This window comes from Taudactylus pleione, unplaced genomic scaffold, assembly GCF_031769625.1.
Source record: "Taudactylus pleione unplaced genomic scaffold, aTauple2 ptg000928l, whole genome shotgun sequence".
NCBI lineage: Eukaryota > Metazoa > Chordata > Amphibia > Anura > Myobatrachidae > Taudactylus > Taudactylus pleione.
The window spans coordinates 1,333,225-1,354,461 of record NW_028285329.1 but is presented as its reverse complement, the minus strand read 5'-3'; the positions used below and the strand labels follow the sequence as shown (position 1 = coordinate 1,354,461).

Genomic DNA, 21,237 nt, shown 5'->3' with positions numbered 1-21,237 from the left:
ACTGTATTTAGAAAAAAAAAAATACTTCGCCAACGGAAAACTCAACTCCCAAATCCGCGCCGTCCTAATAATAGATAATAATAAGGGACCGGGATTCATTCACTCGAGCGCAGCGTAACATTTGGATCACACACTTGATGTGGACAAGGGGAAGAGTCTGGAAAAGGGTAATGTAGTACCAGGACGTGGTTGTTTTTGGAGATTACGGCGAGAGGCTCATTCGGAGACGGTGGCATTTCCCCCCCACAAAAGACAGTTCAATCATAGTCTCGGGGGAGCGGGGCTCAGAAGTCCTTGTCTTCTATGAAAGAAACACCTGTTATAATCTTGAAGCATAGAACACGGTGACAAAGCCTGCGGAACGGGGAGGGCGTGACACGACGGAAGGGAGAGCGCACGATAAATCGCTCCCAACAGAGCTCTGCATGCGTTACATGAATGGCAGCTAACCACCTCGCCGTCACTTCTCACAGCAGCAGTCACCGGCCGGACAAAATCCCTTTCTACGACTTTGAAGGTCAGTACTCCCATTGCAACGCGTTCCCCTCCTTGCATAATCCTGTCACATGAATGTATATTGTGTCATTAAACACGATATTACCATACATGGGGCCCTAAATGAGTATGATCATAATTAGCTTTTACTTAAGAGGCATCGCAATGTGGGCCTGATTCAGACCCGTTCGCTAGGATGCGTTCGCGTGCAGCTGTCAGCTGCCAAAGTATGCAAATCTCGCGATCGCTAGCAAGACATAAGCACGCCCCCACTATGTCTTGGCGTGCGATCGCGGTTTGTAAGTAGACGCCCACTTTCCCTTCGTGATACACGTCATCTCCAAGAAGTGTATGCAACAATCGGCAACATCGAGTAACATCGGACCCATACGCAGCACTTGTGGCTGACCGCACCCTACCGCAAGCGCTGCGAGTGCCACTGTGTGTAATTCAGCCACGTGACGTGTATGCTGATGAAGCATCTTAATTATGCACGCCCCTGAAACGGCGTTCAGATGCACAGGCGCGCCTGCGTTCGCACCACCACAACCCCGTTTCCATCGACCACTCCGTCACCACCTACAAACGGCTCGTCCTGTCACTCATGCCTGCGGAGCGTCTGTGTACAGGGTGCGAACGCTTCCCGATCGCACGGACTAGTTCACGGACTGCGTCTTGTACGTATGCGCAGATTGCAAACATCGGCAGGGTACGTGCGAATGCAGCCTAGCGAACGGGTCTGAATCAGGCCCTGTGTCCTTAGAGTCACACAAAGGGGCAAACAGCAAATACTGCAAAATAGCAGAGTATCATAGGGTAAGTGCAATACACAACAGCAAACACTAGTGTAAGTACATAGCAGAAGAACAATCATTACCATAACACCACAGACTGGGTCAGACAGATAACACGGGCAACGACTTGGCGAGGGAGCGAGTTCCGGAGGAGGAGGCACATCGGGCCAAGTCTTGGAGGTGGGACTGAGGCAGCGGTCGGGGAAATGGCGAAGGGGGCGGGACGGAGCCTGGACAGAAATGATGAGATTGGAGATGTAAGTGAGGGGAGGAGCAATGTATGGCTTTATTTATGTGAGTGTGGAGTTTGAACTGGATTCTGAGGGAGTATGAGACACGAGGTACAATGAGGTAGACTAAGCCCGTCAGCAGTACAGTTGTCGTTTGCTTTGTGTGAGCAGCGAGGACGAGATAATTAATGATCCCTACGCAGAGTCACTTCTAATAAATAGGGACAGAATGCCACATAGTTATCAAGGAAAAACAAAGCGAGTGAGATTTTTAGTCAAACTCCTATTGTTCTGTATTTTCATGGGTTTCCGTCCACTGGGTGGCACTGTCTCATGGAATAAGTGATCGATCATTTATATAGTAAAAAAAAATGATGATGCAATATAAGTGAGGGTTAAAAATAATAATTGTCTATAGGAGATATTTGCCCTTAAAAGACAGAGCAGATTAATCACTAAGTAACCACATCCCATGACACGTCAGCAGTTGCGGAACTACAAGTCCCTGCATGCCCAGACAGCCTTTGACTGACAGGAGGGAAACATGCAGTTTATTATAAGAGGCGCGGGTGGTCTATATACATGACCTGTTCTACTGATGGTGTCTGGGGGGCTTATTAGCTGCAGAATCCCAGCACCGGTCATGTAACGTTTATTTAAAGGTTGGATGCTCAGTAAAGTCCAGGGCTGCTAGAAGTCAAAAAGGAATAAACAGAACAATTTAGTTAGAGAACAGGGTGCGCGCAGGTCTCGCGGAGGCTGGCGACACAGCAGCGGCCAGGCGGAGAATAACCCACTACTTGCCGTAATTACTGTGTTACAACATACAAACCCAGCTAAGTGCTCACATCTACAACATGCAGAAGACAGAACCTTGTGCAGATAGACGAGGGGTACAGAGAACACTGTCAGCTAATAGGAGGAGGTGACGACCATTATCAGACTAATAGGTCACGGGAATTCTGAACAAAGCAAAAACCAAACAGCCTCTTAAAGGAGAAGCAACACACAATGCATAGGTCCTAAGGATGGGTTACTATCATGATTATTTTCATATTAAATGAACCTCTCGCTAAAAATAAGCTGCTATAATACTTCGGCACTGCGAGGTGATTGCGGCCCTTACTGACGTCAATTGAAGTTTTAGGTGTCTAACTTTAGGGACGGATTCATTTATTTTGAAAAATGCTGCAATCAGGTCCCCAATTTTGATACCAGAGCGGGAAAGGCGGATGTAATTTGGCCGCGCCAAACTTTTTCACTGTAAAGCGATGACGGGATTCCGTGTGATTTCAGGAGCCTCCGCTGCAGACAACGCAATTGTTCCCCTTTAAGAATATCCTTAATTATTTAAGGAAGCCGACTCCTGTGCTCCAAATCTCTCTTGTTCCGCTGATTAGTATCAATTTGATTTAGACACCATCCTGAGTGTTAAGGACTTTGCATTCACAAATGAGAAAGGCAGTTTCCAGCACTTTAGTGAAGGAATAATTATCTGCTTTGTTTCCGTATTGTGTGGGGTTTTTTTTTTTTTTTTTTCCCGGCGTACGAAATCCTGCTTCTTATCTGGAGGCTACTTAGAAAAACAATAGCAGCAGCCGTTGTGTGTGCGCGATTTCGGCGAGCACCTGATTTCAATTATTTTTCTATTGCTAATTACTATTCACTGTCGAACGCGGCTTTGCCAGGTGCCAAAAAAAACCTCCGGTGTTCTATAGAGCCGATAAAAGTGCGATGAGGTGTAGGAATAAAAGTGTGTGTGCGCGCAGATGTACGCAATGTAAGGAGCCGGACCTCGCGTACTGGGTGGCGTTAGTCATTATGGAGTCAGGCGGCGATAGTCCGGTGTAAATAATGCTGTTGGGCTGCGGACGCAGATGCTGTGTAACTAGCACCGTTCTCTGAACATTCCTCCGTAAGTGGCTGCTCTCTCCACTTATCCGTCACTCAAAGTCGCTGCGGCTGTCATACGCGTACAAAGCGTAATCACTGCGCAGGGAGAGACCCCTCTATTTTTCTCTTCAGCTTGAAGCAAACACATTTTGACTGCTAGTCATTCAATTTGGGGCAGATGAAGCCATGACGGGAAAACATCCCGGAGACATCAGCGAGACGTACACTTATTGTGTCAGGGGAAAGCTGCTCTCGGTGCGGTCTCCCCCCTCTTCCCTGTAGTCCCCCCTTCCTGTAGATGCACAGAACAGGTTAATGATGGCGTACGGACACTGGTGTCCTCCACATGTGATCGCGCTGTACAATCTATGGGGATTTTGTGCTGATCCCGGAAATGTATCGAGGTTATCATGCGCTCATTTACTGTGTGTGTGGGATAAATAACGCACAGTGACCTGTCTCTCATTGTACCGATTAGGTGGGAACGTAACTACATGGGCGCTAGTGCTATACTGACCTACCCTCCCTACTCTGCCACTACTGAAACGTGATGTATTATCCATGGACACACATATGGGTCAATCTGCTCATTTATACTTTAATAAGGGCCAGGTACCCTCCCAGCCGTGCAGCAATACCTACAGGAGATTTATGGGTTATAGCGCAGTACAAACTATTTTTGGTTTTGTTGAGAGCAACAGCACAAGTCCACATTACCACCTCTGGCTATAAATACGGCTCGCCGCGTATGCCGGGCGCTCTTAGTCACATGAACCAGGACACGTGACCACAAAACACACATTTTCTACAATAAGTGAAATGTCTCCATTATGGAGGCAAAGCAAATATAAATCATTTCGTATATAACCTGGTCCCCCCATTAAACTGCGCACGCCCTTGTGTGACCATTTTTCGTTAATTATCGCTTCACTGAAAAAGATCATGAAGTTTACGTATTAATTAGTCTCCGAATCGAAAAATAAATCATTCATATTACTGGTGATGCCGTAACATACGGTGCGTTACATTAACGATTAAAGATTATTATATTATAAATGTTCATACAGTAATTTAACTCTTTTTATATTCCGTTTTCACTGGGATCATGAATCAAAAAAGTTTTCAGATCTTCGATAAGTAAAAGGGGATCTCCACGATCCATCTCTCTACGGGGGACGAGCAAGCGGGAGGGTCTTTGGACAGGCTCGGATGGAGATCCAGGTTGTCGCCCCCTGGCGAGACCTCAATTGTTACGTAAGCCTGTACTAGACTGGCCAAACACTGGAGGAGGGTTCAGTGATGGCGACATTATTACTCAGCGCCACTGACTGTGGCGCAATCACTGGAGGGCGGCGCTACAGCGCTAAACCAGGGGACTGATTTCCATTCAGTTAAAAAAAAAAATTAAATAAAAAAAAAAAAATCAGTATGTAATTATTTACTACTTTTACTTGCGTAATATTTCAGCATTTATTTATTTTAAACATTATTCACTTATGTATTTTATACAGGGGCTGGCTCTATGGACGAGGGGTAACCCAGGACAGTAGGACCAGGCGGTCCTTAAACCCAGCTATTTGCACTCCCCGACTAGTTACTGACAATGGGCCTGATTCAGAGCCGCTCGTAAGCGGCCACTCGTCTGCTCCGAGCGATGTTTGCCCAACTGCGCATGCATACGGATCGTTATACGCATGCGCGAACCAGTCAGTGCGGTCGAAATTCATGTGCTCGCAAAATAGCGAATGCCTGATAATTTGAGTGACAGGAGGAGGCGTATGTGGGTGGTAACAGGGGAAGGTGCTTGAAAACGGGGAGTGGAGATCCGAACGCAGGCGTGCTTAAAGGTCAAAACGGGCGTTTTATGGGTGTGCATAATTAATACAGCAGCGTCATTGACCACGTCACTGGGTTATTTTATAGTCAGAACTGCTCGCAAGTTTGTGGTAGCAAAAACCAACCACAAGAATAGCGAGCAGTTCATACGCTGGTCGATGTACTCGATTAATCTAATAAATAGCGGACATGACGTAGGATGCGAGCGGCCAGGGGGCGTATTTATCCAAAAAACGACCGCAAGTTTTGTTCGCTCGTTCAGACCTAGAGGCGTGAACAGACCGCAAAGAGCGAACGGTTCATTTAAATAGCCACCCCTATTTTCTGGACGAGCGAGCGCTAATTGTGTCCGGCTCTGAATCAGGCCCAATATACAACACAGTCAGGCTAATAAAGGCGTCTTTCATATAAAAACTTTGGAAACAATGTGTAAATAAAAGACAATGCCTATTGTCTGAGTCACAGTAACCACGGGAAGTGATAAGAAGGACGATACACAGACACAAGTGACAAATGACGCCATTACTGCGCTGCCTGCATGGCTGACAATCTCTGTACACTGAGTATGTCACCACGTCGCTGGCCGGCTGGATCCGTGGAGGGATCTGGAGGCTGGCGGCAGAGAAGGGGTTAACGCGGCTGAGAACAGCCTCCCCGGCCTCTCCCACCCCTTCTCCCTTTGTTTTTTGATCTCTGGGTTCCCAGGCGTTTATCTGACTTACAGGGGAGGGTGGGACCTATTCTGATAACTGATAGGACATCAGCTGTTGCGTCTCTCTGTGAGAAACAATTGTTCCTCAGTTGTTTGGGAAAAGGTTGCAGAGTCATGGGAAAGAGGCCGGGCGGCATCAGAGGCCGGTCCCTGGAATCAGGCTGTCCCTGTGTTTACAAGATGCAGAAAAACAGCTGCTCCTGACACATTGCCGGCTGGGACAGTACGTTCCTGCCGCTGACAGCGGCTGGGCGTGGCCTCTCTCAGGCTAATTAGCGTCCGTCCGATGACCGCAGGGAGCTGCGAGATGTCGTACACTACACACTACAATGACGTTGCTTTGTGACGTGACACACGGCATCATGTGGCTCTCCAGGAAGGCGGAACTACAAGTCCCAGAATGAGTGCATACAATTTTATCATTACCAGTCATTTATTATAGCGCCAACATATTTCATTAACGCGGCTCACTGCGTTCACCGATGGAAATTGCATCTCTTTTTTTATACAGCCCCTCTCTGTGTCCTGCGGGTCTGTACCCAATCAATTATTTCATACCCTGCGCGCTTAAATCTACTTCCCCGGATGACGTGTATGGCTGGATACATACTGACCTGTAATGGGGGTATTTATTAAGAGGAATATTATAAATGGAGGCATCGGTCTGAGGCGGCTGGGTCTGCTTTTTACCTAACTACCGGTAATTGCGGCATTTAGCTGTATCTGCCGGGCTGAGCATTGATCCTATGTGCCTCTCACGTATAGGAGGCAATTAGCGCCCGTCTATCTGCAGTCTCAGGAGTACGAAACCATCACTAAAGACAAATCCTCCGCACCCCCCAAAGTCTATCTCACAAAAATACACAAGTTCTGTCCTAATCTCATCGTTCTCGCTCACTTCTTACAGCCAAAGCACTAACAGAAAAAGCATGAAACAAACGTTCTGTAACCTGGCGGAGCGCAGCCTCTCCGTAGCGCTCTTATTACACGCTGACAAGACTATAAAATAAAAGGTCTTAATCAACAGAAAGAAGGGTGACTCGGTGACGGCATAATGCGGCCCATTGTCCGCAACGCGCCTCTGTTCCTTCCACAACATAATTATTCAGCGTCAATGTTCCGTGAGGTGAACTGCAGCCCTCGGTTAACACCATTTCCTGCACAATAAATCTGAGGCTGTTTATTTAGAGCTGGGGGTCGGTCTGAGACGGGCGTGATAGATTAGCTCAGCCAAGGTGAGCACAAGGGCCCGCACTGTTCCTCACGCTCTCCTTCTACTTCTATTTTTTTTTTTTTTATAAATTTGCAGGGGGAAAAAAAAAAACAAAAACAGACGAGGGTCACTGACACCCCCTCAGGTCTGCGAGAGGTAAACGTCTGTCTGTGGCCGTTATACGGCAATGTCCCAATTATTGCTCTGAAAGGCGCCTTGTCAAGACTCCCGAACAATGTTTTAATGACTGGATGGGGCGGCTACTTTGTCTGGGACGTGTTTGTTGGATCTTGTGAGTGGTGACGAGTGAGAGACAGAAACTACCTACAGATCTAATGTTAGAGGAGGAGAGGGAAGACGGTCAGGCCGCCCTTCGGCATAAGGACCTATTTATCCTGCCAGGAAATGCGAGTGAGGTCGTAAAGACCGCCTTCTGCGATTTCACCCGGCTGAAGGTGGAACACACGAGGGAACCACTTGGAGAAGACATATATATATATTAGATATATACACACACACGCACATATATATTAAGCCCACTTACGTAGGTAAATAATTCTTTATGACTCTCCTCACTATATTAGAGTATTATTAATTGACTGAAATAACGACTACGTGAGAACCAGATGATGGCTGTGTACCTGTAACTATCTCGCGGCTCGGCGCCTATCTGAGATCCCGTTCCCTATAACGAGGGATATTGCGCACAGTAATAATACAGCGGAGCCCAATGACACACACAATGGCAGAAGGTGATGGAGTCTCTGACCTGTATTTGCTGTTGGAGCAGGTTGATTTTATGCTGCTGCTGCAGTAGTTGCTGTTGTTGTCTTGCGATCTGGGGAGGAATTTCCGATTAATAGGAACAGGAAAAGGTTCTGGAGAGAAGCAATAATGCAAACACGGTATTGGCAGAAACCCCCCCCCCCACACCCCGCCCCGCTAATGCACCAAATCCCCGTTACTTCGGGGTCACGGGTGATGACATCATCAGATTATGTAAAGTAGTGAACATACCTCATATAAAGGGGGCGGGGCTAGCACTTAAAATCTCTCTCGCCCCCACGCCCTCACCCTTCCACGCCATCTTACTTTCTGACTAATTCCCAGCACTACCGGAGCTGTTCATGCAGAACCCGCTTATATATAACGTGTGTGAGCTGGGGATATAATCATCTGTACATTATAACGTGAGACGGGGAGCACTTTGTTTCATGTATTGGCTTTGTAGTGTCTGTCCGGAACGGGAAGCCCGGCGACCCCGCGGCGTGCAGCATGGCGCTTCGGGGACCCTGGCGGGCCGCAACTCACCTGTTCCTGCTGCTGCTTGGCCAGCTCCATCTGCTGGCGCTGTTTCTCGATCTGCGACGCGGCCAGCTTCTTCTGCTCGTCGTGCGCTGCCAGCAGTTGTTCTCGCAGACTCGTCAGCTGATTTATCATCCCCATCAGCTGCCTCTCCTTCTCCGCTAGGCTTTCAGGAGTCCCTACGGAGTGAGACAAGAATTAATGGAACGCTCATTAGACGGAGATTGATAAAGGACGGGCGCTCTCGCTTTTTTTTTTTTTATTAATCCAGACACCACCGTCCCACTTTTATATCCGATAGATACATCTGTGCTCGTATTATGTCCTCCGCTGCGTCTCAAACATGCTATCTTACTGTAATAATATTACACTTTATCCTGTGTATTCCTCAGTTTCATAGCGTCGCGCTGTCCGCAGTAATCTATACCGCGTCACTGTAAGTGGATCTAGATACACTTTCCCACTGCGCTATAAAGGTAGATATATACTATAGAACGATCAATGCTGATTAAAACGTTTGCACAATTGTCGCTGTGTGATACATTAAATAAAAGTTCTCAATAAATATGTAAAGAGCCTATTTTTTCACCTTACAGACTGTAGGTGTCACTGTTTCCAGTGCGAGCAGATCCAGCCGCTGCAGTATAGCGACACCTCCAGGCCAATATATGGTACTGCACCCCTCAGAAAAACGTATAAAACAAATATCAACAGAACCACGTAAAGCTTTAAATGCAATCAAACGGTATAATATAATAATATACTGCATTACACAAACTATACGAAGTTCGTAGTTTGACTAAATCAACCTTTAAAGTGACTGTGTACACAATCCACCACAATACAGAAAACACCTCAAAGTAATGGCTGTCTCATTGTCCGAGACTTCTCAGTAACACGTCACATACATACAGCGCGCACAGCTCTGCATGGGTACCGCGATAAATCAATGTAACATCATCCCAATGGCAAACGAGACAAGTAAAAGTTCAAGAGAATGTGACCACCAAGGGGCGCTGTGTCACTGATCTATATTATTATTATTATTATCGGCTATTTATATGGCGCCACAAGTGTTCCGCAGTTTGTAGCCGCAAAGAAACAACTTTAGGCCTGATTCAGGGATGGATAAAATGGCGATTATCGGTGATCTGCGCAGGCGTCTGTCTTATTATTGTTGTTGCTCGCATTGAAGATTAATACACAAAGTGATTGACAAGCAGGGACAATGGGTGGGGGTGACTCAACCGAAGGCGCGTCGCAACCGATTTCAGGATGAGTCTCTGCCTGCAACTGCGATCCAGCACGCGGTAAAAATGGTTACTAGGAAAGCCTATTATCTGCTACTCTGCGCCCCATGCTGCGTCTTAGTACGCGGTGGCCCTGCCTTTGCGAAGTCTCCGGTGGGTGTCGTAAGTTAAATCCCGGCGGCAGCAACATTTGCATATTTCCGCACAGCCGCGGCACACAGATTGGCGGCTGCGGCGAACGTAATTAGCGCCATCTCTGTATCAGGCCCTAAGGGGTCTATTTACTAAGCAGTGTTAGGAGACAGAGTGAAAAGTGATAAGAAAGTGATAAGGTTCCAGCCAATCAGCTCCCAACTGTCATTTTTCAAACACAGCCTGTGAGATGACAGTTGGGAGCTGATTGGCTGGCACCTTATCACTTTCTTATCACTTTTCACTCTGTCTCTTATCACTGCTTAGTAAATAGACCCCTAAGTCAGCAATAACGTGTGACAGTAAACAGGATATTTCTGAGGCACAGATTCTGATTGGCTATTCAGCTTCTGTATGACAACGTTCCCTCCTCGCCGCACGGCGTAAATCACTATATGAAACCAGAATATTCTACAGTAACTCAGGATACTGATTATTTATAACACAGGGAAATGAGTTCTGTATATGAGATGTCTATATACCATCACAGCGCTGACATTATGTCCTGAATAAGAAAAGCGTCCGGCATTATGGGGACAGATAATATAAACCTGTGGAGCCCTGTAAGAGGCGCATAGTGACTGGTTATTGTCATTACGTAACATTTTGGATTATTTAAATGACTGAATAAAACTGCAGCGGGCGCAGACGCCACCTCCGAGTCCAACCGAAGACTTTAGTACCGCCCCTTAGTTATCAAACCATACAGCTCAGTTCAGATTCACCATCCCCGTGCGCACTCAGAAAGAGACAGGCGCGCAATCCGGTCATCCGTTACCATACAGACACGCTAAATTCTCCTATGCCAAACGGAAAGCGTGTGCATAAACATGGCTGCGTTTCAACGTGAAGGTGAGTGACACTTCTGTATGTAAGTATGTATAGATTATATATATATAAATCGCAGCTGATGTAACTAAATAACTAATAGCTAAATTATAATTTTTTTTCTCTTTTCCAGGATTTATTCCCTAAAAAGTCCACCTTGGATTTCGGGAACAAGATGTTTTTCCGCCGGCAGAATCACCGCTAAACAGCGATTTCAGGACATTTTCACTCGCATTTCAATAAAAACCTTATTTCCAGGGAAATATTCTAAAATAAATAAATGTAAAAGAACTCTCCGCCTTGTTTCAGGAATGAGACATTTTGCCATTGAAGTAGTTCAGTATCCAAATATATCTACGAAAACAAAACTGTGCCCGGACTGTGGAAACGCCGAGATAGTCGTCCGCCTGCGCCGGACCCCCCTCTGGTGGTCTGTCCCCATAATGAACAGTGATACCACTGTGTAAACCAACCATCAAAAAATTACAAAAATGTTTATTTCGTTCGGCTCCGGTTTCGCTGGCCACTAATTTGCACCCGTGGAAGGAAATCTGCCGGGCTGGGCGTAAACAGCGCGGCTGCTATCTGCCCCGGGGCCCAGCGCGGCCCCCTCGATTCTACCTGATGAAGCTTCGGCTTTGTCTCCTCCGTTACAGACCCCTTCTGAAGCATGTTGGGGGTTTATAAACAATTTGTTTTCCTCCCTGGTCAGAGCAGGGAAATGTGGCAGCTATTACCCGCCGCCCGCGCTCGTTTCTGGGTTGTGAAGGACTGAATGCAACAAGTGACTTCTCTCAGGAACAATACAAGGTCTGTAAGAATGACTTACGGGGTAAAACACAGACGATCCCCATGTTTTACTCCATAACTATTACTTGCAAAAACAAATCACTGGGAAAATTAGCTGAAACTTTTTTTTTTTTTTAATCAAAGTGTAGCCGTTTCCCATAGCAACAGCTCCACTCCCACAGCAACCAATCATATTACAGCTTCTATTTTCTGAAAAACGTTGGATAGAGGACAGCTGGTTGCTATGGGCAAGTGGAGGTGATGCTATAAGCAACAGCTGCATTATATATATAAATATTTATTTCTTTTTTTAGAAATTTTAGTAAATCAATGCCCCAGTCTTTTTGTGACAACCGGTCCACAGGGGGGCGCTGATCGAAAAGAGTCTAAAATAGAATAACACTCCAACTAAAGTGGTAACATCAGAGCTCACTTGCTGTTATACAGTCTGGAGAAGCGCATATATATATATATATATATATATATATATATATTAACATCCCTTCCCCAATGGAGAGAGTTCATGGTCTATAAACAAAGACTGCATAGTTATATCCCAGTTATATCATTTTGGAATATTTGGGGCAGAAGAGCTCCCATAAGAGGGTGCCCAGCCTGTACCAGTCCGCCGGGCAGTTAATCACTGTACATTACCCTCTGCCTCCAGTCACCAGTCCTGGTGTTTACGGCTTAAAAGCATCAGTGAATAATTGTAGCCTATTGTCTATAATTGTGCTAAAATGGAAAAAACGAGTAAGAGAGATGCAGGGACCCGAGTGGGCTGTGGTAAATATTGAATGGATATTTCTTGGAATACATTGACCAAGTGACTCCAGTTCCGCTAATTACGGGGCAGATATTTCTGATACACTTTCGTTGCACAGAGGTCAACAGCATTAATGTAACTCGGCGTCCGTCCCGCGGTCTCGCCGTATTCACGCCACACAAACATAGAAATGGATGAAATGAGTCCAGCGCACAATATTAAATATACTATTAATCACTACTTAATACGTTGTCGGAGGCTGAAGCTAAAGAGCGCAGAGGTTATGTCCACGCTGACGTTTCTGCTTTCATGCTGTAAAGGGGAGCGCAGGAGCGAAGCGTAACGTAAATGCTGATGTGAGCCTCCTTTTTACCAATCATTTGCGGACCCCACAAAAAAATATGGGCGTGGAAGCAGTTTTATGGGGTCATTTCATTCCTAGCAATGTGTGTCCGCCTGCGCACATTACTGTACATACAATACATACAGCAGCCAATCGTCAGTCGTTTTCCTGCGCACATCTACAGGAAGCGTGGGATAATGAGCTAAGATACTGACCGTAGAGTGCCTTCACCACCCCATTCTGGTGGCAATTACCCCACAAAAATCCAGTCACAGTGGAGGCGGCTATTTTGTGGGTTGTTCAAAAGTTCCGCCTACTAAAATGGCTGCCTCCACCAGAACCGCTCATTAATGGATCAGTCCTCATTATGGCTGCATCCTTTGCCAGCAGGTGATGGGTGTAATGTATCATATTAAGCTGAAATGGAGAAAACAAGCCCCCTCCTCCATTTGAACACTTGTGTGAACGTTCCTCTCCCTTCGAGGTCTGCGACAACCCTGCTGACATCACAGGCCATATTTGCGTCTTGCCGTAAGGTGCCCAGATTTTATATGACGCACCAATGGCGGATGCAATCTGTAACCCAACACGCAAATCACAGCGTATAAGTGCCGTAGTCATAGTAACATGCACCATAAACGATCTACATACGAGATAGATTCTATAGGTGACAATATTCTCCGTAATCCACACACAACCCTGCGCTGAGCATATGCTGTCACTCAGGAGCCATCGTACCATGGAGGGGGATCTGCTCGCCCTCACAAACACTGCGCCATCACCGGCCGCCATAATCCCACTAATAGTACCAGAGATTTGCCCTGACATACACACGTTATATCTGCAGGCGGAGGAGCCGGGTTACGACGTGCACACTGACGGACCGACAGACGTATATATTAATATATTCACAGGCAGCACCCAGTGTATGAACAATATTTCACAGCAGAATTTCTAAGCCATAAATTAATTTGATTAGAAACTAAAATAACATCAAAAGGTCCACGGACTCATCAATACCAAGTAATTAATACGTAACCCGCGGCGGCAGCAGCAGAGATTACCGCCATATTCCTCGGGTGAACAGTGATAAATGATGGAGACCCCGGTTACACGGCTGGGTGCTCTCTAGCTGACAAATGCTCTTTATCTAGGGAGTAAATGGCTGAATATTGTCCTCACAGACATGATGTGTTCTGCTGTAAATCAGATTCTGGGTACTGTCCCAAACGTCTCGTGTTCCAGGGACCAGAGAGCAGGTTTTGGTGAAATTATTATTAAGGCGTATTTATATTCCGTTGCACATTACACACTGACAAGATGGGAGAGACAGCATCGTTACTGCGCCAACGCTACAAATACTACATCACATGACACGCGCTCAGGTACTGCTCTAATTAAAAAGCAGAACAGGGTCAGTGCAATCAGAAAGCAATCATTCATATCAGTTACTGACCAGCGGAGCTTACATTCTATACTCCCTACCACGCAGATAGGGCCTTGATAGGTTCAAACCCACTCTGTGAGGTGGCGATACCAACTACTATTCCTCCGTGCTGCCCAATGTCATTTATCAATTCTATGCCTACTTCCCATTATGCTGCAAAACTCACTGAGGTGACAAGGGGCACGGCGGAGGTGACACACTGGCATCAGCATAAAGGTGACAAGGGGCACGGCGGAGGTGACACACTGGCATCAGCATAAAGGTGACAAGGGGCACGGTGGCGGTGACACACTGGCATCAGCATAAAGGTGACAAGGGGCACGGTGGAGGTGACACACTGGCATCAGCATAAAGGTGACAAGGGGCACGGCGGAGGTGACACACTGGCATCAGCATAAAGGTGACAAGGGGCACGGCGGCGGTGACACACTGGCATCAGCATAAAGGTGACAAGCGACACGGCGGAGGTGACACACTGGCACAAGCATAGAGGTGACAAGGGGCACGGTGGAGGTGACACACTGGCATCAGCATAAAGGTGACAAGGGGCACGGTGGCGGTGACACACTGGCATCAGCATAAAGGTGACAAGTGACACGGCGGAGGTGACACACTGGCACAAGCATAGAGGTGACAAGGGGCACGGTGGAGGTGACACACTGGCACAAGCATAGAGGTGACAAGGGTCACGGTGGAGGTGACACACTGGCATCAGCATAAAGGTGACAAGGGGCACGGCGGAGGTGACACACTGGCACAAGCATGAAGGTGACAAGGGGCACGGTGGAGGTGACACACTGGCACAAGCATAGGGGTGACAAGGGGCACGGTGGAGGTGACACACTGGCACAAGCGTAACGGTGACAAGGGGCATGGTGGAGGTGACACACTGGCACAAGCATGAAGGTGACAAGGGGCACGGCGGAGGTGACACACTGGCACAAGCATAGGGGTGACAAGGGGCACGGTGGAGGTGACACACTGGCACAAGCATGAAGGTGACAAGGGGCACGGTGGAGGTGACACTGGCACAAGCATAGGGGTGACAAAGGGCACGGTGGAGGTGACACACTGGCACAAGCATAGAGGTGACAAGGGGTACGGTGGAGGTGACACTGGCACAAACATAGGGGTGACAAAGGGCACGGTGGAGGTGACACACTGGCACAAGCATAGGGGTGACAAAGGGCACGGTGGAGGTGACACACTGGCACAAGCATAGGGGTGACAAGGGGCACGGTGGAGGTGACACACTGGTACAAGCATAGAGGTGACAAGGGGCACGGCGGAGGTGACACACTGGCACAAGCATAGGGGTGACAAGGGGCACGGCGGAGGTGACACACTGGCACAAGCATAGGGGTGACAAGGGGCACGGTGGAGGTGACACACTGGCACAAGCATAGGGGTGACAAGGGGCACGGTGGAGGTGAACACAACAGCGCCAAAATTCAGCTTTTCACCAAATCAGGTCATGTGATCCTCACGCGCCACAACGGCAGAGAATTAATAATAAGGGCCGTATTCAATTAGTTTCTCGTCGACAAAAAAGTTCCACCTACCCAACGTTTCGCCTACATCGCGTGTTTTGGACGCAAAAACTTATTGTGCGCATCCCTGCTTTTTGCCTTATTCAATTACTAACCAGGCGAAAACGGCAAGCAGCGAATGCAGAACAGGCGGAACGTACTGTCAGAATAGGGGATATCAGTCTGAACCCCCCAAAAAGCTGCACTAACATTGGGGGTGAATGTAGAAGTGTCCAATAGCCCTAATAAAACCATTTGGGGTACATGATAATGGGTGCTAGTATATTTTAAAGTCTCTAAAGTGAAGTTTAAAAAAAAAAACGTGAAAAACGCCCCTGTTGCATACACCTGTAATCCTAAAAACCCCTGACCCATCCTGGCAGACCCCCAAGAAGCCTATTTCACTAGTTTTTATGCTTGTCCCCCCACTTTGTACTTTTTCACCCCCAAAATGAAAGTACTTTTTTGGGGTGTTCTTATGTTTTTTGCCCGGATTTTATGACACAGTTGTCCTTTGGGGGCTGTCCCGAGGGTTCTGAGAGGGTTCCCCACATTTGTACCCCAAAATAACAATGTTGCACTTCCTTACTCCGGCTATTCTCAGGCGACTCTATTTCGCCTATTACATTGCGCTGACTTTCCACGTAGGCGAAAACCGGCTGGAATTGAATTTGGAGATAAGTTCCGACCACACGAAAAGTCGCGATGAATACGCCCCTAACTATAATTTTTGTGAATGCCGTGATCGGTAGTTGTAGCCAGTTGGATTTGCACATTGAGCCGGCCAAACTCAGCAAGCATCGATGTCGTACAATGTCGGCAGTCACCGTTACAAGGGCGGCCAGTGTGTTTCATATGATTAAACGGCCGGTCTGTGGCTGGGGAGGGAGAAGCGCAGAAAATGGCGGTGACGGATTATTTCACTAATCAGCATCACAGACTTTCTGCAGTCACCATTTTGTTCTATATTCAGCTGTCCCATCGTTTATTCATCACTGCAAAGCATTCCTCCCAAGACATCTCCAAACACGGATACAAGAATAATGGGGCACAGATAGACACCTAATGGGGGTACACACCTGAGCGATGTAACAAATTATGTGACCATCGTGACTTCCAATCATACCGTCCCAGAAAACAGGATTTTAGCATATACACCGCAATCTTAGGGACAACGGCACAGAACATCATGTCAGGTAACCGTATCCAACTAATCGTACATCGCAGCGTCCATCTGACGTGCAGCATATCGTACCGTCTATCTATCTCATATCTATCTATCTGTCTATCTATCTATCTGTCTATCTGATATCTATCTATCTGTCTATCTGATATCTATCTATCTGTCTATCTATCTATCTATCTATCTATCTGTCTATCTGATATCTATCTATCTGTCTATCTATCTATCTATCTATCTATCTATCTATCTGTCTATCTCCTATCTGTCTATCTGATATCTATCTATCTATCTATCTATCTATCTATCTATCTGATATCTATCTATCTGTCTATCTATCTATCTATCTATCTATCTGTCTATCTCCTATCTGTCTATCTGATATCTATCTCATATCTATCTATCTATCTGTCTATCTATCTATCTCATATCTATCTATCTGTCTATCTATCTATCTCATATCTATCTATCTGTCTATCTCTTATCTGTCTATCTGATATCTATCTCATATCTATCTATCTATCTGTCTATCTATCTATCTCATATCTATCTGTCTATCTATCTCTTATCTATCTGTCTATCTATCTATCTATCTCATATCTATCTGTCTATCTATCTCATATCTATCTGTCTATCTATCTCTTATCTATCTATCTGTCTATCTCATATCTATCTATCTCTTATCTATCTATCTATCTGTCTATCTCATATCTATCTATCTCATATCTATCTATCTGTCTATCTATCTCATATCTATCTGTCTATCTATCTATCTCATATCTATCTATCTATCTGATATCTATCTCATATCTATCTATCTGTCTATCTATCTCATATCTATCTGTCTATCTATCTCTTATCTATCTATCTGTCTATCTCATATCTATCTATCTCATATCTATATATCTATCTATCTATCTCATATCTATATATCTATCTATCTATCTATCTCATATCTATCTATCTATCTCATATCTATCTGTCTATCTATCTGTCTATCTGTCTATCTCATATCTATCTATCTCATATCTATCTATCTCATATCTAGCGTTCCCGCTAGGCTGTTTTAGCAGGGTGCGGCACCCTGCCCTCCTTCTGGAGGACAAAAAGCACCCTGCCCTCACAGGCTGCGGGTGCAATCTTCACCCGCGGGACGCAGTGTCCCGCGGGTGGAGAAATGTGCGGTGACCCAGTCACCGCCGGAGAATAGACGCCGGGCGCATGCGCCCGGCATCTATTCTCCCTGTTTGCAGCGCTTGGGGGCTGCCCGGCATGTCCGTAAGTGCCGGGCACGCCCCCAAGTATGATGAAAAAGGGGACGCGTCTTATAGACACGCCCCTTTTATGGCCACGCCCCATTTTCGCCCGCGCGCACAAAGTTGCCCTCTCTAGCTCCGGCACCCTGCCTGCCGCCGGAGCTAGAGTGAACACTACATATCTATCTATCTATCTATCTATCTATCTATCTATCTATCTATCTATCTCATATCTATCTATCTGTCTATCTATCTATCTCATATCTATCTATCTGTCTATCTATCTATCTCATATCTATCTATCTCATATCTATCTCATATCTATCTATCTGTATATCTATCTATCTCATATCTATCTGTCTATCTATCTCTTATCTATCTATCTATCTCTTATCTATGTATCTATCTCATATCTATCTATCTATCTATCTATCTATCTATCTATCTATCTCATATCTATCTACATCATATCTATCTATCTATCTATCTATCTACCTCATATCTATCTATCTATCTATCTATCTATCTAGTGTTATGGTGTCTGTGAATACATGTTCTATACATTACATATGAAAGCTTAGCAATGTTGTTTCATATACATTATAGTCTCCAGTAAAACTCCGGATGACAGACAGACAGCGTATAACAGGTTGTGTCTCTGGTCTGAGGAACAAACACTATAATAATGACAGACAGCTGGAGAGGGGGCACATTTTACGCCTCCCAACCCCCTCCTTACAATGTGTGGATGCACCACTAAAATGAGTTAGCTAAAATCTGTGACACCTGTGAAACCCGTCACGCAAGCACGTGTTTGTCAGGGTGTACATGCACCAATGCCCCCCACCCCTGAGGCTGAATACAGAAGTCATCGGTGCTGACGGGCTGGAGAGGTTCCTTGGACCCTTGTTCCTGCTCGCTGAGAGCTGAGGGGGCCGCACTGCGACGAGCCCAGGGGAATAATGGCAGGGAACTTAGGACGGCTAATTTGTTTGGGAAGCCTAACAGCTCCAGAAGTAAGAGATTCATTAATCTACTAATCTCCAATTAAAAGACGGGCAAATCCCCTTAGTATCATCCAAAAAACAGGTGTGTACACACACGGGGTACAACAATCCAATCTTATGTGCTTCCTAATTAATCTAGAACAAAACCCATCATAGCGCCACTCAGCTCCTATCTGTCAGCCGCGCGGTTACACTCATCGTGTGTGTCAGTATAATTGGAGGATTAAAATAATAATACTGTTAAGATACAATTGTTGCCAGAAGAAATTATGTGTACAATAAGCAAATTATACATGGGAGGTAGCCAGCCTGTGGCTCTCTGGCTTTGGTGGAACTACAAGTATCAGCATGCCCTGGCTGCAGTTCCAGAGACACAGGCTGTTTGATCATAGCATGCACCAGACCCAGCGAGTAGAAGAGAAACATCTTCTGTGATACATAATGCACAGCACAACCGTAACGGCGTATTAGATTGCCAGCTCTGCGGGTAAGAGCGCAATTCCCAACTGAAACATGACATTGAGAGGCCAAAATAAATCCAGTTGTTGGGGCTATTACTAGTGTCTAATACATGAGCAAAACCTGCGGTGAAATTTCACACAAACTGCGCCTCTGCGAAACAGTCGGTTCTGCCGCAGAGCTCAGAGTTCCGGCAGCACAATCTTCCGGCTCTGATCTGCTCTGTATTGGTACATCAGCATTTCCCAGGACTTGAAGTCTATGCGGGCAATTTAATTCAGCAGTGCGATGGCCACGACGACAGGCCTCTGGTATAACATGTGTGAAGTCGAGTTACTTCGCAGCCATACATGGCGGTGATATGCGGCAGCTCACCGTGACCAAGTGATTTCCCCCCCAGTGCTGCTGCGCACATACTGGGTTACTGCAGGAATAAAAGCTGACATCTTTATTTGCTTGCGCCTATATGGGATGAGAACGAGGCATGTGAGGTTTTCCTGGTCGGGTAATATTAGCGTATGAGGTTCCGATGGAATTGTTATGGCTAACTGAATCGGCCCTTATATATAACGACTGTCGCCTCATGCTGCCGAGTGGCGTGGCTGGGGTAGGAACACTTACAGCCAAATTTCACCGGTGACGTGGAACAAAGTGAATATTTCCACTCGCCCACAATCTATCACCTATTGCGCAATCTGATATGGAGGCTCTACCTCTGCGCACAAACGCACACAGCGCCTGCACTGAATCATCTTGGCTTTGGCCCTTGTTAGTTTTCTTGATAAGTTCTCGTTAAATGTGTTTTCCCGGAAATTCTTAGCTCCTCCGGTGAGAAATGGGATTACGTACTTCAGGGAAAAAAAGAAAAAAGAAATTTCAACTTTAACTGGAAAAAAAAGGAAGCAGAGCCAGGCCGAACAGGCGGGCGAGGATACCTGACTGGCCATAGAATGTCTTTGTTACACTATGTACAGCTGAATGTACACACACTGCTCCTGTTGTCTCACCAAATACAGCTGCAGACCATCTGAATCTCTCTTTGTCGGCCCTGGTGGCACAAACGACTCATTCTTGGGCAGTAAATAACCAGCCCTCTTGACCCTGCAAAGATTCTATAAGTCAAATTAATCTACCCCCAGAGGGAGCCTAAATTGTGTCCTCCCTCCCCGCTAACCTCACACCAACAATAGACAATAATTGCCACTGTCACGGTAGTCGCCAGGAACAATAAACTAGGTCTTGTTTTCACAGCTTTCTGCAAAACCTGCTCCCCACCTAACCACCCCCCAGATTACTGCCCGAGGTGTGACTGCTCCGCACTACACACGAGGGGTGACTGCTCCGCACTACACACGAGGGGTGACTGCTCCGCACTACACACGAGGGGTGACTGCTCCACACTACACACGAGGGGTGACTGCTCCACACTACACACGAGGGGTGGACACCCCACACTACACACAAGGGGTGACTGCTCCGCACTACACACGAGGGGTGGACACCCCACACTACACACAAGGGGTGACTGCTCCACACTACACACGAGGGGTGGACACCCCACACTACACACAAGGGGTGACTGCTCCACACTACACACGAGGGGTGACTGCTCCACACTACACACGAGGGGTGACTGCTCCACACTACACACGAGGGGTGACTGCTCCACACTACACACGAGGGGTGACTGCTCCACACTACACACGAGGGGTG

At 46.6% G+C, this 21,237-nt stretch overlaps 1 protein-coding gene across 8 annotated transcripts in view; it reads right to left on the bottom strand.

Moving 5' to 3' along the window:
* SOX5 (SRY-box transcription factor 5) overlaps window positions 1-21,237 on the bottom strand; it is a 278,404-nt gene that overhangs the window by 99,667 nt on the left and 157,500 nt on the right. For all 8 annotated transcript variants that reach the window (XM_088459731.1, XM_088459729.1, XM_088459728.1 and 5 more), the window contains 2 exons: window positions 8,485-8,657; window positions 7,943-8,011 (listed from right to left, as the gene is read on the bottom strand). In XM_088459731.1, the coding sequence (XP_088315857.1) occupies window positions 7,943-8,011; window positions 8,485-8,657 (242 nt within the window). The remainder of the gene's footprint in view (window positions 1-7,942; window positions 8,012-8,484; window positions 8,658-21,237) is intronic.